At 36.3% G+C, this 17659-nt stretch overlaps 2 protein-coding genes across 3 annotated transcripts in view; one reads left to right on the forward strand and one right to left on the reverse strand.

Moving 5' to 3' along the window:
• Window positions 1-3509, forward strand: part of TMOD1 (tropomodulin 1) — a 35016-nt gene extending 31507 nt beyond the window's left edge. For both annotated transcript variants that reach the window (XM_072404455.1, XM_072404454.1), the window contains one exon: window positions 603-3509. Coding sequence is in view for 1 of the 2 variants with exons in the window: in XM_072404454.1 (XP_072260555.1) it covers window positions 603-667 (65 nt within the window). In the remaining variant the exon portion in view is untranslated. The remainder of the gene's footprint in view (window positions 1-602) is intronic.
• Window positions 3510-5638: 2129 nt separating this feature from the next.
• On the reverse strand, window positions 5639-17439 carry TSTD2 (thiosulfate sulfurtransferase like domain containing 2). Its single transcript, XM_072404456.1, has 9 exons — window positions 16947-17439; window positions 14332-14657; window positions 12715-12823; window positions 11716-11841; window positions 10767-10872; window positions 10095-10213; window positions 9446-9604; window positions 9157-9295; window positions 5639-7808 (listed from the first exon to the last, which is right to left on the reverse strand). Exons 1-9 carry the CDS (start codon window positions 17121-17123, stop codon window positions 7579-7581), a joined length of 1491 nt encoding a protein of 496 aa, XP_072260557.1. The 5' UTR covers window positions 17124-17439; the 3' UTR covers window positions 5639-7578.
• Between the last annotated feature and the right edge of the window lie 220 nt (window positions 17440-17659).

Here is a 17659-nt window from a genome sequence, read left to right on the forward strand (position 1 = left end):
ATTTTCTTTTATTTAAAATAAGAATTATGTACTTGAAGGACACTAACTAACAGAGCCACTGTTATTGGGTACCCTCCAATGACCATAAAAACATTCATGTTTACAGCTGCCCACATTCCCCAGTTGGGGTTTCAATGTGGACCATAAGAGGTGCATTGTTTTTCAGGGATAGGCAGGCTTTGTGACTGTTTGCTAGAAGGGGAATCTGCTCTGCTGTGGCCAGTCTCACATGGGAACTAAAGCATTATATGGAAAAATAAAAGGTTACCCAGAGTGTATTTACCTGTAAAGTGACATGTCAGCTGAGAAAAATAAGCAAAGATAATAGGAGTCAAAATACAAACCTTTATGGAAGCCTAGTAAGCCAATTATATAATAAATGTCCGTGACCATGTTGGGTATGTACCATGTGGCTGGGAGAAATGACTGTCCTTCTGCAGATGTATGATAACCACTGCTATTTAATAAGGCATTACAAAGAAAACAGAATATATGAAAAGTGCTGCAACCCATATTACACATTTACCTGTCACCATCCAAAAGCAGACTGAACTCTTTACTACTGATTATTTTGTTTTAACTCTGTTTGTTTGTATTACCAGTGAGGAAGAGAAGGCTGGCCGACCTGGATGGCCCAATTTTTCCAAAATGCCGAAGTGGGGTGTAGAACTAAGAAGAGGAGTGATCCACACAGCAGGACCGCTTCCAATAAGTGTTTGTACCAGAGCGTGGAATCCTTACAAGAGAGCGAGAACCCAGCAACTTACAACTTGTGTTACATACCTCAATACTATTGTCAAATGTTATACACCCAAATTATTCACCATCATATTACCTACAAGAGTAATCCATATAGTACATCTGTTGGCATTTACAGCTTCATGATCAGCCATCAGATAATGCAAAAATTAGTTGTTTTGCTGCTGTGTCCAGTGCCAGTTGGATCAGCACAATTATTCCAACATATACAGTATGTGTGACTCCATAGGTAATATTTATGTTTAATATATTAGTAACCTATAATAGGCACAGGACACATAGCGTATTACTAGTATGTCTGAAAAAAAAATCATGATAGTAACCATTGTGCAAAATATTGCAGAGTTTCCAAGATAATAAATCCAAGTTCTCTACAATTACTGCAAATACAGAATATCAGTTGGTCAATCTGGAGGACGTGGAGTGTAATATTTTGGAAAAATACAGGGAGAATAAATTAATATTTTTTTTAAAGAATTCTTTATACATCTATGTTCATCAGGAGTTGCAGCTATTATCATTTTGCCTGGCAGCACTTTTCTTACTAGAGAAATATTGCCATCTTGCTTTTGGAATGTCTTCTGGTTGTTATTCCACTCCAGTAATTTATAATGTCATTGCTTATTCAAAGAAGTGCAGAACTTTTAACAGACGCAGCACTGTTCAGCAGGCCAATCCTCAGTTTACCTTTGTGATAAAAAGCAGACTTTAGTGTACATATATCAGCACTGCCAAGTGATTTGATGGATACAAACTGCACCATGACACATCCCTGAATTGCACTGTCCAGCACTAAACATTATGTGCTGACTGTAATGGGGGTCATCTTGTGCAAACCTCCACTGTTCAGGAAGATAACTTTATTTGTTCAGATACCATCCACCTCACAGTTATATTTATTTCTGTTTTACAAACATATACAGTATATAACAAGGTTTAGTTAGTTAGTTGGCCCCTCCCAACATTACCCCTAAGTCCCCTTATATTCATTCAACAGTTTAAAATAAATGACATAGGCATATTGTTAAAGAGCATTTCCTGTAAAGATGTGTGGATTATTGGGCAAGTCTGTGGTATGATTGTAATACACATTTGTACTGAAAATTTCCTGAAGTCCAATCCAGAACACAGCCAAGACCCATTATCTTCTAGTACTGATTGCCAGGCTTGTAGGAGGAATCATAGCTGAATATATCTGCTGTACATACCTGATAGTGGATGATATTCATATTTACACAGCTGACCCTACTCACCTACTATATCAGAATACTTTAATTGGAGCTAGCCTTATCCCATAGAAAGAATATTTTACTTGTGATCTCTCCTGAATACAATGACTGACTTTGTTTTGGTCCCAGTTTTATATAGAAATAGAATACTTCAATGCCTTTTTTGCCTTAGGCCGCTGCTACACCTTCACAAATGTGCATCTTCATTGCCTTGCCTTCCTTGCAAATTAATTATTTAGCTACAGGATTTATATAGAAACAAAAAACAAACATTTAAAGGTGAATTGTGTAAATAAATTGCAGGAAAAAAGGTAAGCTGTTGCAAATTTTTACTTTTTTTTTGTTATGAAGAAATGGATATTTGTTCCTATCAAAGTGGATGTTAACTCTGCTGTTGACACCCAGGGTTTTTCCAATATTGTCCAAATATGCTCAGCATGTTATGACAGACCTTCTGCCAAAGTGCCCCCCTCCAGCACTGCATCTACTCCAATGTCCTGTGTTGCTCTATCACTGGCCCTGATATTTTTTACCCCTATGGGCTGATTAGTGGAGTTGAAGGATCAGCTTTCATTATTACTGTGAAATAATATAGGTAAATAAGAAAATGTCTGAATAGCTATCAAGGAAAACAGTTACATAGGCATGAAATATATGTGTTGGAGTCCTGTGCTTAAACAGTGTACAGAATGTCCTCATTTTTATACATGCACAGGGTTAGCAAGGCTAGCAGGTCATCATGTTTGCTATATCACCTTTGGAGGCATATAAGTAACAGATATGGATGAGAAAAGATGTGGATTCCTAAAAAAATACCAAACAAACCCACTGTTAAATGTCCAAGAATTGGAGATGCCTTTCCAAATACAATGCATCAGAACTGTTGCTGCCACATTCTTATGTGGGTGTAACAAACTGTATTTTTTGAACCTAAACTAAAAGATACAAAATAAACCGAAAAAGTCAGATATACAGTACATACAAGTTATAAGTGTGAACCTTAATCACAGGAGAAAAGCTTTTTATTGATGTGATTAGTTTACCCTAAAGTGTTCATATCATAAACTATAGTATAGTATCAGCAGGACCTAAAGGAGTCTGTACCTCCTGTTAGTTATCTCTGGAGATTCACAGGATGTATAGTTAACCATATAGGAATTTCAGCACTTAAGCTAGAACTTTGGCCTTCTCTGTGGATTTTGTTGTTACTGTACTCTGAGGACTGCTAAAGGTACATGCAGCCAATTGTAAAGGTCTGCAGTTTACTGCGGTTGTCACAATTTTAGCTTGAGCTTGTACTACAGGTTAGCTTTAAATTTGCCATTCAAGGCTCATTATTGCATATAGGAGATGTAAACCTTAACTGTTAACATCACCCTTAATATTTCCAATGTAGTTGAAAAAAACTGTACCAAACAGTGCGTTATTCTCTTAAACTGCAAGTTTTTTGTTACTTATGTGCCTTATAATGTATGGCTGTGTTGTTAATTAAAGCATCAAATAAAAGTTATATTTCATTGACCTAGCATAGTTCTTGCTTTAATTAATTATGACCTAAATCTAATAATCAACATGCCAAGAATAAACAAATGGACAAACCAATGTATATTTCTATTTATAATTACTCATAACAATTTTTTTTGCACTTAAATATGGAATACTAATATGTTCTGCATAATACTTTTAGACCTGTTCATTGTCGCATTGAAATACCATGCACGGAAATCCTTTAGAATTTAACGTAAAAATATAAAAATTAAAGTAGTATTAAGCTTTTATCAATAAAGTAAACTCACCTGCTCTTACTCCTTTGGAGATGCTGACATCTTGCACAGCTGAGTCATTATTCTACAGAAGATTGTAAACAGGCAGGTAAGTTTCTCGTATATCCTGACTTTTTTTGAATATCACTTGCAGACAATTCTCTTTACCTTTTAGAAACACAGCCATAGTATATTCTCTAGTGGTTTCTCCTTAAGCTTTTGATCCTGGAGTACTTAGAATAGCTAATCAGGGCTGATCATTGAAATGATTTCCCAATTACTGCAGAAAACCGGATTTTATAAACACTGGTAGTACTAAGAACAGATGGTTAGGGCTAACCGTGACACAGAAGGAGAAGAAGACCCTGCCTCGAAGAGCTTACAATCTAAAGCTACGTACACACTTCCAATTATTATCGTCGGAAAACGAACGACGAACGTTCCTGCACGATATACACGAACGATCGTATAGCACCGATCCTGCACATAGAGGTAACGACACGATCATTCGTAGATATTGTACACACAATAGATACGATCGTTTGAGCGATAGAGGAACTATGTGCACGACAGGAAAGTGAATGGACGTTCGTTCATCACGCATGCTCTGAACATGGACGATCAACGAACGACCGTACACACGGACGATGTTCAACGATCGTCATCCGATCCGCCGGTCCGGTCGTTCATTTCTAGCGACTTTCCTCGTTCGTCGGCGTCGTTGGTTACTTTTTTACGAACGATTTTTTGCCCAATCGATCGTTCGTCGTTCGATTGGAACGATAAAAATTGGAAGTGTGTACGCACCTTAAGACTATGACTTCTTACAAACTGTGGAGCACAGCTGGTAAAGGTTGATTATTGAGATGATATCTTAATTGGTGCAGTAAACCAGAGTTGGTAAGTACTGCTAGTATTGAGAACAGCTGGGTTAAGGATTGCCATGATTTCCTAGGAATTGTAGAAGACTGATCACTGAGATGACTTCAGAGTTAACTACACAACCAGATTTGAGAAGCACTGCTAGTACTGAGAACAGCTAGTTAGGGCTAGCTATTGACAAGGTTTAGAAACTGGAGAAATAAAATTTGAGAAGTTTTGCCAATACAGAGCACCACTGGTTAAGGTTGACAATTGTAATGAATTCTTAGTAACTGTAGAGAACTAGATATGAGAACACTTCCCAAGAACAAGAGATTAAGTTTAACCAAAACAGATGTGAGGACAACATAAAATGAGAAATCTCTGTCATATTTGCACTGGCAAGAACCTTCCTTTCAGTGGATTTACTAGTTGTTACTTAATAATTGTCATTCTTTAGTGATTGTTAACATTTAAGACAAAGCATTTGTCTCTAGATTTACAATTCACTTAGTAAATATGGTAAATATAATTGTTTAAATTCCATCACATTTATTTTGATGTACTGTAATGATTTATACTATGTTTTTATATAACAATGACATATTAGACAGCACAGAATCCATAATCAAAATATAAACTCTTAAATCGAAACAGAAGACAAGGGGTTTTGCTGTTTGGAATAGGGATTATCCAGCACCCCTCAAAGATAAGGATTCCAGAGAAATGGGTTCCTGCAAAATTTAGGTGTTCATATGATCATTAACCTCAGGAGAATCCACTTGATTTTATTTGTCTATGGAGGTAGGAAGTAGTTTAAGCTCCAGACCACCCTGAGGCGCTGCCCCCAAAAACATAACTGAATGCCATTAAAAAAATCCAACTGCTCCAATTGGTTTCAATGACAATGGTGAACCACAGTGGTCCTGCTGTCAAGAGCTGCCCATTGGAATAGAGCCTTATGCTTTGCATTGAGACCCCTAGTTGAAGGCAAGGATTACCAACCCCCCAAAAAATGCTTAACACTTTAAAGAGATTACAGCAGCTTTTATTTTGTAATTAGAGGCTTTCAATTACTTTTGCGTTTAAAAAGGCTCTGAAACATTGTGTGGCAATTATTGTAATCAAATTACTTAGTGGTGGTAATAGTTTCAGTTAAAACACAGTAGAATTATCAACTGAAGGCTGAATAATGTAAATATTCCTATTTCTGCACAGAAAGCTATTCTTATACAGCACACTGAAACAGTTCATTTGGATTAAAAACAATTTACGGTGAGGAAGATAAAAAAGTCAGCAGCAAGAAACATCTTTTACCATTGAATTTAACAAAAGAACCCAACAGTGAACCAAAACACTCAGCAAAAACTAACAATATCCAAGATCTGATTAGTTGCTTTGGGTTATTGTCCACGTTACTCTTTGGACTTCCCTAGTAGTCCTACACACATGTGGGCTCCCACTACTGGAAATATTTTAGTTTCCTGATATTATAGTATGTTGATCCTCTTATTTCATTATCCAAAAATTTGGTTTTTGAAAATGCATTATTGGTTCTATTGCTCAGTTAATGTGCTGCTTGCATCTGTAATGTGCGAGGTAGAAGCTTCAGAGTTCCTCAAAATAAATCTTGTAAGATGAATGTATCAACATATATGGCTGCGTGATCTTATAGAGAACCTATATTGAGAGAATAAAGCAGCTGCCATCGCTGACTTGGCTCCCAAAAAATGCTATTTGCCTTGTTTGTGTTCTTGTTGCCCGGTTGCTTTGTGATCCTCTGTTTTTACTACCTTTATAACAATGACCCAAAACAGCTCAGGTGGTCAGCTAACTGTCACACAGTCGCCTGCATGATTGTTCTATGTGTGTAACTAAAACATTCCAAAAAACGGCTTCATATATAGGCATTGATTATTTTTTAAAGTAAATTCAGAAATGGCAGCTTACACAATCTTACAATAAAGACCCACTTTAAAGTGGACCTAAAATTAACAAGTTAAAATTTGATATGTTATAGGGCATATTTCTAATATTAGGCAGTATTCTTAAAGTTTATATGACTTTAAAACCATAGTTTTTTTCTGCAATGTAAGATTTAAGGTACTGCTGCCTGGACATGATTTAGAGTGAGATGTGGGGATGACACTACTTTACTGGTAGAAAACTTTACCTGAGAAGTTTCAGACAAGTATCTTCCTGATTATGATTCATTCATTCTGTTAATCTGCCTTCCCCGCTTAACCATTACCCCACCAGTAATCAGGAGGGCAGCTCTAACATGAGAAAGCAAAGTTCTTCTAGTCTATGCAGAGATACAATGCAGAACACAATTAATAAAATTCACATAATAAAATCAGTAATGCAGATAATAAATCATTCCAGTCAATCATTTTGTCATCTGCTACCACAATTCAGATCCTTTCTTAATAATTCATACATAAAAGCAGATTTCTTCAGTAATCATAACAAATCATAACAGGGTGGCTTTAACATAATGTTCACCATAATTATACATTTTATTACATAATTTAAAATGTTTAATATAAATGGCTGATATAGTAAATAAAGAAAGCCCTATTTTCCAGGATTGGGAATAAAATGTATATACTGCATAAGCAAATTACTCCTATTTTTAAACCTACCAAGAATGTACAAAACACATACCTATTAATATATGGCTTATTAAAATTCATTTGTATTAAATATGACTTTATTTACCCAGGTGAAAAGTGTGCAAAATCTGCACTCCTGTAAAAGCACTTGTGTATATTCTTCCAAATGCAGAACACTTGGGATCTTATGTAGAATATACAATTATATTTCTATTTCAACATTTTTAGGAATGGCATTACCAATATTGAAAATCACAAAGCTGCATACAGAGTTTGTGCAATTTCATCACTAAATTATCATTTTGTAGTAAAATCCCCTGGATTAAGCATATTGTTAAAAGGCAGTTCAGTCTAAAGAGCTTCTTTTGGAATTTTAGGCCTTTTTTGAGTACATTCACATTCTTCTTTATAATGCTGCTGGTCTATGTCACAGTGAATGCTGATCCCTTTCTCCTGGCATGTAGGACAGCAGGCAGTGAGCCCTTGACCCTGACACTGCGTGCAGGTTAGTACCAGCTGGCAGCAGCGATCAGTAGAACATAACTTGTATTTGTCCCAGGCCGTGCCACAATAGCGACAACCTAGTAGGAAAGACAGAAGAAAAAATAACCAAATGGTACATACACAAACTTCCCATATTATAAATGGTCTAGTTTTAAAGGCAAATTTGACTATATATACATATACTATATAAACAAGACATTTACTGTGTAAACATGGAACCCCCTTCCTATGTCTGAATATTAGTTACTTAAAAAGATATCTGGACATCTTTAATAACCTGTAACGAACAATTATCTTAACCTACCTAATATAAATACAATGTGCTTATGCACATCCTAAAAGACTGAATGCACAATACATCCATCTATACTAATCTCTCAGTAGACTTCTCTCGCTAACCCCCCACCACCAACACAGAGCTCTTGCTGAATGGTGTTCTTCAAACCCCCCTAACTTTATTCTTTGTAGTATGCCTGTCTGCTGTCCTGTAGTCACGCTCACATGCCCATTCTTCCTTGTTCCTCCACTTGTGGGGCATTCTTCCCTGTTCCTCCAACTGTGGGGCAATGGCGACTTCCCATCTTACCCACTTAGTAGCTGACTTACCTCCTCTAAAGCTACAATCAAATTCTATACCTTCCTCCCCGCTGACACAGACTACTCATTAACACTCTCTGACCTTATGGCCTGGTACCATTACTTTCCTAACCTGGACCTTTTTTCTTTTAAACCAAACTTGTAATATATATATATATATATATATATATATATATATATTTATATATAAATTGAGGCCTCCACTCAATGAGATGCCATAGTAAAGTGATGCTTAAAAATCTGGGAAAGTTTTATTGACACGTTTTGTATACTCCTAAGGTAACATGCAAAGATATATGGGCTTTTTCTCTTAAAATGCCTAAGACCTTTTATCATTCATTCAAATGCTTTAAATTACAAAAACACAAACTTTAACACAGAAATGTATTGTTGTAAAATTTAGGGTTTATTGCCATGTACTGTAATCTGGTACTACTGGATTAACCATAAACCAATAACATAAAAATCATCACCGAACTGCCGCCTACATTTTACTATGTTTATGGAAGGACATATATGCTGTATATGCTATATACAGATCTGAACGGATAAAAATTGCATTTATCTAGGAGTCTAAGCAGATGTTTCCCCTAACCAGATGTAATAATATTGCACACACAAGCAAGTCACAACACACTGTGCCTGATTCATTAAAGGTACACTTTCATCTGTGAACCTGGGTGGTCCAGCAACCTGGGCGGGGCACACTGTCTCATATTTTAGATCGATGCATGATTTTTGTATCTCTTGTATATATTTTAGTACCAACACTAGGAACTATGTCCACTTTTATAAGAAATTCAGTGATTTAACAGTCTGAGCACTCACTTGATATGATGTCATCATTAGAAGAAATGCTATATCGCCCATCAAAAACAAACAGCTTTCCCCTGAAAAAGCCATATGGAAACTGTTCAAGGTATTTATGGATGCCCCCCTTTAGCTGGTAGACTTCTTTGCAAACAGCCTATAGCAAAAATTAGAAAAAGAAAAACTTGAGGAACACAGAAAAATAGGTTTGGTTATTGAAAGTGAAAGAAGGGAAAACTTAGCATAAAAAACATATGGAAAACTAAAAACAATAGTTTGCCAGTATATCTTATAATATTAGTCTCACCTTTGACCTGAGGTAAGCTGAACCACGTTCACAGCGAATTCCTCCAGTACAGTACATTAAAACAGTCTTATCCTTAAAAAAATCTAGATTTTGATCAACATATTCTGGAAAGTAGCTGAACTTCCTAATGTCTGGAGCCAAGCAATTCTGAAACTGCCCCTAAATAAACACACAAAAAACAATAAAAAAAGGGTAAGGTTATAAATATAGTCTAATTTCTATTAAGTCTAGTTTATATAATAATATATATGAAATTTATATAATAAATTAGGTTAAAGCAGGTGTCTCCCTCGCCATATTTAGAAATATAAAATGAAAATATTTTTTTTTATTCCTTAGCCCCTTTAATAAAATATGAATCAGGAGATTAAAAGTAATGTGCCAGGACAGAAATATAGGAGTTATCATTGCCTAGTTGTTTTATTTCCTCGCTCATGTCGATGACCTGAACCAAAATTGTCTTTACTGGTCCACTCCAGACTTTCCCAGGGTGACCAAGGGAAGAAGAAGGTGGCAAACATCCTTTCCACTATCATTATGGCTTGCTAAAGCTGAAAGTAACATTTTAATATTTACCAACTCCAACATAAGTTTGACATTTTTTTTTTTTTATATAGGGGAACAACATATGTTCTTTCTAAATACTTACGATTTTGCTTTCATAAAAATTCCGGCAATCCAGCAAAATAGTGTCTTTGTGTTCATGAAGAGATTCATACAAATACTGTTCCACTTTTTTATGAAACTCCTCTGGAGAAAGATGTTTAGCTGTAAAGAAAAAATACAACAGCATGACACTAAAATACTTCCTAGCCATTATGATGCCTGTTGCTAAACAGCAGTTCCATGTAAAATCAGTGAGCTATGCCATTTATTAAATATAAAATGTGTCTAAAGGTTTCAGGGTGTTTTAATTTATGTTATACCAGGATCCATAGTAACATATGAACATACAGCTTTACAGAAAGTCAGTATGAGAGGATGTCTTAATGGTTTTGCTGTTTCCGGCATCACCGGTCACATCCAATTAGGGAGGTCTGAATCTCATTGGTGCCTGACTCTTTTTATACTTCATGTTGCACCAAAATGGTGTCTACAAACACGAATTCTGGTGTTGTGCTTCCACCAACTCCTTCTGCTATGCCAGTCACAAAGCACTACACAAATCCAACTGCTACAATGCATTTTAGCTTTGCGCTTTCTAAGCAGATAAAAATTTTCCAGATGAAATCATATGTCCAAAGTGTGATATACACATTAATATGCATTGCTTAGAGACCCTGCCAACTATTAGAGAAGAGTCAACTGTTCATAAACATACCTGTATCTTTGTAGCTGACTTTGAGTGGATCAACGCCCATCGGCACTATTTCTCGGAAAACTCCAACACGAAGGTCAGGAAAACAATGAGCACCCCCTTCACTTGTCTTCAGAATCATATGGTAAAGAAAATAAATACAGCATGCTTATGTATACAAATATGATAACAAATAAAGAATAGAGAGAATGGACAAAATCATGCAATATTTAGGGTACAGTGAACCTGACTATAAATCCAATATTTCAGTTTAAGATTTCATTTTAAGTTTAAGATTCCACTGACAGCAACTAAAATCTCACGTATGGTAAATGCTTATTTGTTTATTGTTAAATTGCATAGTTTCTGGAATTTATCATTCTTAGCAAGAGACTATGTAATGAATTTTGAACAAATGACACTCTGGAGATTGCAGCAGAACCATGCCTTGTATGCTCCAACTCTAGCGCCCTTTTACACCTTCACATATTTTAGTGCATTTTTATTATTTGCAATGCTTTTGACTATATAGACTATATTAACCAAAAATGCAGCAGCACTGAATCAGATTACATATGAAAATTGTTAATTATATATGTTAGGTGAAAAAAAGATACTTGAAAGCATTAAATAAAAAAGGTCATAGTTTGCCTGCTTTGTCTTTCTGTTGCATACATGATGGAACTTTCACGCACACACTATATATATATATATATATATATATAGTCATCATACCATTGTTTGTCTCAGATTGACTACTGCACAACACTGTTCTTTGAGTGTGGGTAACAAATGCATAGATGTACAAGATTCAGCAATACGTCATGTTACCCTGGTCTTTTATCAGTATTTCAAATAAAAACATTAAAATTATTCATTAATAAATATTTTTTTTCCTGGAATAAAATATAAGGAATAATTTAAGTGCAGTTATATTCTGATAAAGAGACTTGAAATGTATTATGTGTCTTACCTTGAAATCCTCCAGGCACATATTGTCCTTAAAAAGAGGGTGTAAGAGCATAGCGTTGATGTAAATTTTGGTGGAGATTTTGCTTCCTCCTACTGTACCATTTATTCCTTCTGTAGCTATACGGATCTATTCAGCAGGAAGAAAAAACTGTAAGTAATTCACTTGACATTGTCATCCTCTCTCTCGGGATTCTGCAAAAAGCCTTAAGCGATTCATGTTCTAGAGCCTAAAAAAGTTTCTGGACCTAAATATCTAAAATATAAGGGTTTCCATTGTTGAAAAGGCTTGATGCCTGGCTGCCATGTTGACCCAACCACTTCAATACTTCTTGGGTCATTGACCTGGTAAAAGTTCACAGATTAGGAAATTTTTCCTTATTTGCATGCTTGTCTGGGTCAGAGGTCAGAGTACTGAAGCTTTTAAAGCGGAAGCCCACGTTACTCACCTGTCCCCATTCCCTCTCAAGGCGCTGCCATCTTCTCCTTTCTTCTCTTGCAGTAGACAATCTTTGTCCATTTTAATTGGCCGGGCTGGGATGACACAACTCCCGCACAGGAGTTTATTTATTTCCAACACGGAGTAAGTATACTGAAAATTAAGACTGACACTGCGCATGCATAGCTCAGTTTTTTGCCAGAAACCCAGAGTGATCAGGCAGGTAAAAAATAATTCCAGCCATCGCCTGTCTCTTTCTACAATAATGACCGACCTGATCATTTATCCTTAAAAGTGGAACTTTAATTTCTCTTTAAGGCATCCATTAAAATGACAGCCAGGCAACAAAACTTTTTAAAAGGAAAGGGTGAGCAATGAAACAAAATAAATAAATCACACTCATCCAATAAAATACAAAAAAACAACTAAAAAAAACAGGTAATGTAAGCTAAGGATATTGTGCCATTCAGTGGTAAAATGCAAATGCATGCTTGGTTGGTATACCTGGCCCAGATTTGTAAGAAATGTGGGAACGCTAATGTGTCCCAAATATATCGCACTTACTTTTCCTGTGAGATGCAGCAGTTGGCACAAACTTCGTTGCCAGTCACAGATCCATTGTGGGTCGGTCACGTCACAGTAGCAGTAATATAAAAGAACTTCACCTGGTTCACTGCAAAACACATTTACAAACAATAAGTCAATGGTAGACCTGTAGCAAGTCCAAACATTTTTAAATGAGTAAATGCTGAACAAAATTAAGTGGTGGTTTAATTCAGGGAAAACCATGTTAGGCCAATCAGACGGACGGCAAAGACGGACAGCTGACCTAATATACAATCTCAAATTTTATTGTGGAAGTCACACTTGGACCTGTCCTTTTGGCAATACTTAAGTCCCACTATTATTTAGTCTGGACATCCATCAAATTTAAAGTACCATTAGAAAATTACGAGGGGGGGGCAAGGTCTTATTTTACAAGAACTGTGCTGTTTACTATGTGGTAGGTGTAAACTCAGCTGTAATGACATTAAAGAAAACCTGTCACTAGAAAAAATGAAGACCTTTTTGTCACAGCTAAACACTTTCTGTAATTGTTATTTTCCAGGCTGTTTGCCAGGCACATTGGTTTAAATACATTGAGATTCCGAGCCAGATTAAGTCTAAAACCAGACAAAAGTATCTGTCTGCTTTACTGCTTGAACTCACAGATTATGTTTGTGGACAAAGAATTAGCATTTTTAAAAGGAAAGTTGTTTCTTTCGTGGGATGTTTTGTTAATAAAATAAAAAAAATAATGGCTACAACAATTTTATCTGATTCTCTCACTTAAAATATCACAGGGCTGCGTAAGGGTTTTCAACAAGGGAACAGATTTTAGCAGACCATGAAAATGCATTATTTTTGCATTTTCATGGTACAATATTTAACTGCTTTGAAAACCAAGGACTTAATGCTGATGTAAAATAACCAATTGTTATAGGGACAAGAATAACTGCAGTAAACAGTAGACACTGAACCAAACAGGGGTAGAGGTTTTTCTTTTGTTTTTTTTTGTAAAGCAGTAAATCTGATATTCACCAAAGATAAAACTTTATGGTGTGTATGTTTGTGATTGATTTACAACCAGTGACTTTTAGGTGAAAGTCGTATTTACTGCTTTATAAATAAGCACCAAATTTACAAGACTACTATTTTGCTAAACCTCTTGGCAAAAAACATCCATTAATGGATTAGAATAATCAGTTAGAAAATTTAGAGTAACAGAGAGGAAGTTAGCAGCTGGCTAGGACTCTATTGATTGCATGATGACATTGGGTGATGTGATTGACACGGTAAACCCACTCACAGAAATGGAGAGCAAATGCATTGTGCTGTGTGTGTCTTTTTTTTTGTCTTTCTGAATGCTGGGGGAGATGCGACTAAGCAAGCAGAACTTTATTTATTTCACATAGTGGTCCATCAGATCTGTAGATACCAAGACAGTGAGCCTTATTTAATAAAACTCTCTGGAGAAGATCTTGAAGAAGCTGCTGGATTACTCAGGTTCTCCCATGATAGTCTATCTTTTACACTCTTGGAGAGTTTTAATAAATCAGGTCCAAAAAATCAAGAATGTAGGAGGGGGGTTATTGAAAGTAGCATATTTTTTACATATTTTAGCTATATCCATGTGTCTACCTTGTTAGCTCGTCCTTCTTGAAATGACTTGTATCTGGTAACCAGTCAGAAATTTGACACTGATTCCAGGACATTTTGGCAGAGGCACCAGTGTCCTCATCGAGGTCAGGGGATGGCACAGTGGTTGTGGTTGCAGCAGTTATGGTAAGTTCTTCTAAAATGCTTTGTGTCCTCTTCCAAACTTCGCTTGCATGAAGTGAGGCCACGTGTTTGTGAACAGTTCTAAGGTCTCTTAACTCTTGTCCACAACATCTCCACCGAATCACGTCTTCTTGTCCAGGTGAATCACTGGTTGACTGTAGTTCTTTAACAAAAAGAGCAAATGCCTGCAGATGAAGAATATTGCTGTGGTCTTATATATGTCAATCTTAGTCTGACTTTTTTCCAAAATTGCTTACAACACTGCTCCTGATCGACACAAATCTAAGATATAACCTCAGCTTTGCAACACAACAGGACAGACATATTGATATATTGCTGAAAAGACAATAAAGTGACCTGACTCATCTCTTGAAAAATACATGATGCTACCTGAAGGGCCCAACGTTGATGAAGCCTTTATCACCACTGTGGACTAATTAGGATTGAAGATCATCTTAAAGGAAAGCACAAAACCCACTAAAACATGTGAACAATGATTTACTTATGTCTGCTTTTTGACTGCTGAGCAGTGAAAACGAATATCCATAAAAATGTTTAGGTATTTTAGCAGTAAATTTAACACTTCTCAGATAAAGTTTAGCTCAGCATAGTAACTATTTACAATGAACTTTGAATCAACATTCAAAGCTCACCAAAAATGAAATAAATCAATAAACTGCAAGCTAAATAATCTATTCACTAAATTTGTCAGATGTGACCCCCTGCTACCATTCAATAATAATAACATAAAGTCGCTGCAGCCCAGAGAGCAGCGATTCCTATCTTTTCCTGACTGATTTACTGGAGTGAAATGAACCGGACCAGCACGCAGGGATTTTGCAGTTCAGCCGGTGATGTGCCACTCACCTTTTTTACTGAATCCTCACTAAACATGTCTTTGATTAGACTATAGGAACTATAGTAAGTAAGCATCGGAAAGTCTGTATTAGCAGACTACATGATGGGACAGCAGGGTAAGACTAGCTTTTAATGAAAATTTAGTTAAGCGAATGAAACTAAAATATTTAGGGGGTCGGTAATTGCAGCCAACAACACTGGGTTGATATGATGCTGCTCATGTTTTCAAAACAAAGTGCTGGTTTTCCTTTTTTAATCCATTCTCATCAAGAATATAAAACCCATTCTGGTATATTCATGTTTGCATGAATATACCACATCATACTTGGGACACCACATCATACTTGGATCTGTTTTTATTTCTCATATAAGGTTCCTTTAAATCAATGGTCGCCAATCACAAATGGTCCACGAGAAAATTTTGGTGGTCCACAGAAAAATGTAGACATTATTTGCCGAGCTGTACCCTTCAGTATTGTTTCCACCATTTCAACAGTCACCCCGCTCCACTAATACCGATACTAATCGGATTGTTTTATTTTATTTATTTCCCAGATGCTCTTTTAGGTAAGTATGACCTTAGCTGTGTATTTTCTATACTGTTATATTTAATGGTATCAAACAGTTTGACTTTGATAACTATCATTTCTTGTTTGGTTTTAGGCTACGTATACACATGCAATAATTATCGTTGGAAACGAATGACTAATGACCAATCGTCTGTTAAAAAGTGAACAACGACTGGCTAATGACGCCGATGAACAAGGAATGTCCCTGGAAACCAACAACCGGCCTGGCGGATCTGATTGGGCCAAAATCGTTCGCTATCTATTGTGTGTACGGTCGTTCAGTGATGGTGGATGGTTGTGCGGTACACTTTCTCCTGCACATGTCACTTACTGCACCGTTCAAACAATCGTATCTAGTGTGTGTACATTGTTGGTGGATTATATTAGAACAATCATATAGTTACAGCATGTATATGATCGTTCAAAATATTTGTTGATCAGTTGTTAATCGTTCGTTTTCTAACGACAATTATTGCACTTGTGTACATAGCCTTAGGTTCAAATGAAATAAACCCATGATAAGTGAGAAAAAGCAAATATTTTGCATTTCTTTAGTAATACCAAAGAATGCAACTAATGATAATAGTAGCAATAGTAATACTTAACCGTGAGCTGATCAATGAATCAGAGCCTCCCCAGTTCTCATCAAGCATCATTAGGAAGATCATTATTTTACCAATGTATTTATCTTATGAATGGTCCACGGGATTTAAAATGATGAATTTAGTGGTCTGTGAGGTCTGAAAGGTTGGCGACTACTGCTTTAAATGACATAAGATTCAGATGAGAAGTTATGTGAATGTGTAACAGTGTAAATGCTGTTACATTGTATATTCACTGAGGTTTCTGTACACCATTTAGAAAATGTTGCTGCTGTTGTAGTACAAAGGTAGTCTGTTTGTTATGTTAATAATAATAACAATGTATTTGTATCTATGTAATCCCTTCCCCTACAATCTGTACAAACAGAAGTGCAAATGTACAATGTTTAGATCACCATAGAATATGTTATAGTTACAAATAGGCAATTTCTAAGTGGTGACTTACCTTCTTTTTTGCAAACATGTACTGCTTTCTTACACTGCCATCCAATCCAGCTTTTAAGGTGCTCTGTGGTGTGGGATCAGCAGACCCATTCAAGTCTTCATCAGGAAATCTCAAATCCCAGTAGTCCAGCAGCTGGCTGCAGGATAGGACCCCATTGCAGGAGGAAGACATGGACATTGTTCTTAGCAGCTGCAAAATTCTAATATAGTGCTTTAAAAAAAATAAATCAAATGTTCACTTAAGGCACTGCGGCTCTGCTGATTAAATCCCCATCAAATCATGAAAATATCTGAATCGAAAACTTAGTAATGTAGATGTGTACAGGGTATAATGACACTCATCTACAAGTTTAAATGTCCTTTTACCAGTGTGCCTTTACTTATGATACCTGAGGGGTTACCAGCCAGTGCAGGACTTGTGTTAGTAAGGTAAGGAAATATCACAACAGCATGTCAGCCCTGCCAGCACAAATCTGTGAATGAAGCTGCTGCTGGGGAAAGCATGCACTGCCCCCCTCCCCCTCCAGGAAGTCTCATGGCTTAGGGATCATCTGAAATTTACACACCTCGCCTCTGGCAGCCAGGGATAGGGCTGCAACTTGTGTTATTTTTATTATTAATATTATTATTATTATTATTAATAATAATATTAACCACCTAAGCGTTACACTGAGGTCTAGATTTCTGTACCAAAAGTGATCCACTGTTTTTCAT

The sequence above is a fragment of the Pyxicephalus adspersus genome, chromosome 3, assembly GCF_032062135.1.
Source record: "Pyxicephalus adspersus chromosome 3, UCB_Pads_2.0, whole genome shotgun sequence".
Lineage (NCBI taxonomy): Eukaryota > Metazoa > Chordata > Amphibia > Anura > Pyxicephalidae > Pyxicephalus > Pyxicephalus adspersus.

Excerpts from the sequence above, each read along its gene's own strand:
- TSTD2 (XM_072404456.1), bottom strand. The coding sequence starts at position 17,123 with ATGTCCATGTCTTCCTCCTGCAATGGGGTCCTATCCTGCAGCCAGCTG. Across the intron at positions 11,842-12,714 it reads TGCTGCATCTCACAGGAAAA|ATCCGTATAGCTACAGAAGG; the intron begins GTAAGTGCGATA and ends CCTGCTGAATAG. Across the intron at positions 9,296-9,445 it reads CAGCTTACCTCAGGTCAAAG|GCTGTTTGCAAAGAAGTCTA; the intron begins GTGAGACTAATA and ends TTTTTGCTATAG.